Here is a 2283-nt window from a genome sequence, read left to right as displayed (position 1 = left end):
CCCTGGCGCGCCCTCGGGGCAAGCCCTCAGACATGTTTTTAACCCTTCAGTCCAGGAAAAAATGGGAATTCCTAATTGCAGGCTGCCACTGACGATCTCAGAATATATGACCATGGGCAGGAAGTGCCATAAACACTACCCACCCCAGACCACACAGCACCCTCTCGCTACGTGAAGCGTGGGGCGGGGTAGGAGATTTACGGGCTCCTTCTCAGGTTGAGGAGTGCTGATGACAGGGTGCCTTTGCTTCCATTGTCCATCAGAGAGAAAAATCGATCTGAGAGTTACAGCGTAAACTATTCATCTTGCCGGTAATTATGCGCCAAGACAGTGAGGAGCCTAGTTTCAGCTGCTCAGCCTGCTGGGAGGAGCTGCTTGAGACCTGTGAGTTATGACCGGCTAACGCTCCTCCTCTCCTGCGAGAAGTTGTGCTTTGATAATTAACTGTGATGGGTGCTCAGCGGATGTGGAGGACCTATTGTAGCTGAAAAATCAGCGTCATCTTGTGATGGTTTACAGGCAAAGCCATCAATGGAGGAAGGTGAGTCATTTGGTATTTTCAAAAAATGCCAGAGGAATAATTGTGATGTGACTCGCAAAGTGTTTCCATGAGGCTGTCACTAAGTCAGCTGACCTGTCACTCACAGATGTCTCAGATGTCTTTTGAGTTTGTGTCGTAGCTGTAGATGTTAAATCCTCACGAGTAAATAAAATGTACTTTAGACCAGAAGGGGGCTAAGCTCAGTTACTGAATATATAATTTTGTGCTTCATTTATTAGCAAATTGATATAGAATAAATCGCAGGTACAAATGAGCAGCACATCTGCATTAATGCTGAATCAGTGACTGGAAACAGAAAGTTAAATGCACAGGTCATACTTCACATAAACGTGGAAGGGGCAGTTCTGTGTCATTTGTCCTTCAAAAACCTCCATGTGAAAAGAGAAATCAGCTGAAAGTAATGTGTGGGAAACTGAGCTTAAATTCACAGTAAATGCGATTACTGACTGTGCTAAAATCCCACTGCATGGAACTTGTGCATCACGACTAACTCCCACCCTATGCCTTCAACACATTTTCTAGGAAACTGGGATGGAGAGAGAACACAGTTAGAACATAATTCATTAACCAAAAAAGTAAGGACAGGTTTTTCTTTTAGGGTGTCCTACCCCATGTAGGGAATGGCAAATCTGGCTAGAGGGAAGTGATTTTTGGGAAATAAAGTGAGCTAAACCCCTGGAGCACAGATGCCAAAGGGAAAAATGCGAGATGGTGCGTTTCCTCCGCAGAACAGCAGGCTCTGGGCCTGCACTTATGTTGTTTCATCCATCTGAAATGGAATATTCTCTCTCATCCTCGAACAGAATTCTAAGCATATGTGGCGGGAGAAGAATCAACAGTCATATCTCTCCTATTTGGTAATAAATATATATATTTATATATGGAAAAGGAGGTGGAACCATTTTCAACTAGTGTGTGTGTTGGGGGGGGGGGGGGGGGGGAGAATGGAAAAAACAGCATCACTATTTGAAATCAGATACCAAAGCTGGAAGACAAATATTGTTATGTGCCTCTGCTCTCTAGTCTGTGGTTGTCAGGACTCCTATTAAGTAATAGTCCAATTAGTGACTTGCTTTGGTTTTTATCTTCTTTCTCTTATTTAATACTGGGCAAAGAGTTTGATACACGGCACGCTAGTGTCACGTGTGTCAACCAAGGACTCCACGCGTTCTCTTCTTCTGCTTCTCTCTGTCACTGTCGCATTCTTACTCAAACCTCTTCATTGGCTCTCTCTGAAGTCATGGCCAGTTCTCATGGTCGTCCGGTTTGTTTGCGTGTTGCCTCTGTCCTATGGGGCAGGAGGGGGGTGTGGCTATCACCTTACATCGTTGACGCTTAGCTAAAGTGAATAATTAATGGCTCCTGCTCCCTTTGACGGGGCACCAGACGAGCGACAGGGCTGTGCTGTTTCATCTTTTAATGAACATTCCCATTTACAGGGTTTTTTTTTTTTTGCTATCATCTGACTGTGTGTTGTCCTCTGTGTGGGGAGATGGAGAAGGTGAGCCTATTGCATCATGTGGCAGGTGTGGGAATGTCTCTGGTCTTACTGCTCAGAAGTTATAGAAATCCCTGTAAGCTTGTCTTAAAGATTAATTGTGGAGCAGATCAATGCGGCTCGCTGTGTCTTTGAGAGCGTGGAATCCCCCTCGGAGCGACGGGCAGCCTTGTTAATGTTTCATCCCGTGAGCGTTTGGCCATTCAACACAGTCCTTTGTGCC

General features: G+C 45.2%; 1 protein-coding gene across 1 annotated transcript in view; it reads left to right on the top strand.

Moving 5' to 3' along the window:
* Nucleotides 1-452: 452 nt before the first annotated feature.
* Nucleotides 453-2283, top strand: part of rxraa (retinoid X receptor, alpha a) — an 87703-nt gene continuing 85872 nt past the window's right edge. Inside the window, exon 1 of the mRNA XM_035527167.1 lies at nucleotides 453-541. Coding sequence (XP_035383060.1) covers nucleotides 532-541 — 10 coding nt within the window. The 5' untranslated portion in view covers nucleotides 453-531. The remainder of the gene's footprint in view (nucleotides 542-2283) is intronic.

The sequence above is a fragment of the Electrophorus electricus genome, chromosome 6 (assembly GCF_013358815.1).
Source record: "Electrophorus electricus isolate fEleEle1 chromosome 6, fEleEle1.pri, whole genome shotgun sequence".
NCBI lineage: Eukaryota > Metazoa > Chordata > Actinopteri > Gymnotiformes > Gymnotidae > Electrophorus > Electrophorus electricus.
The sequence above is the reverse complement of the archived record's forward strand: the minus strand, read 5'-3'. Positions and strand labels throughout refer to the sequence as shown.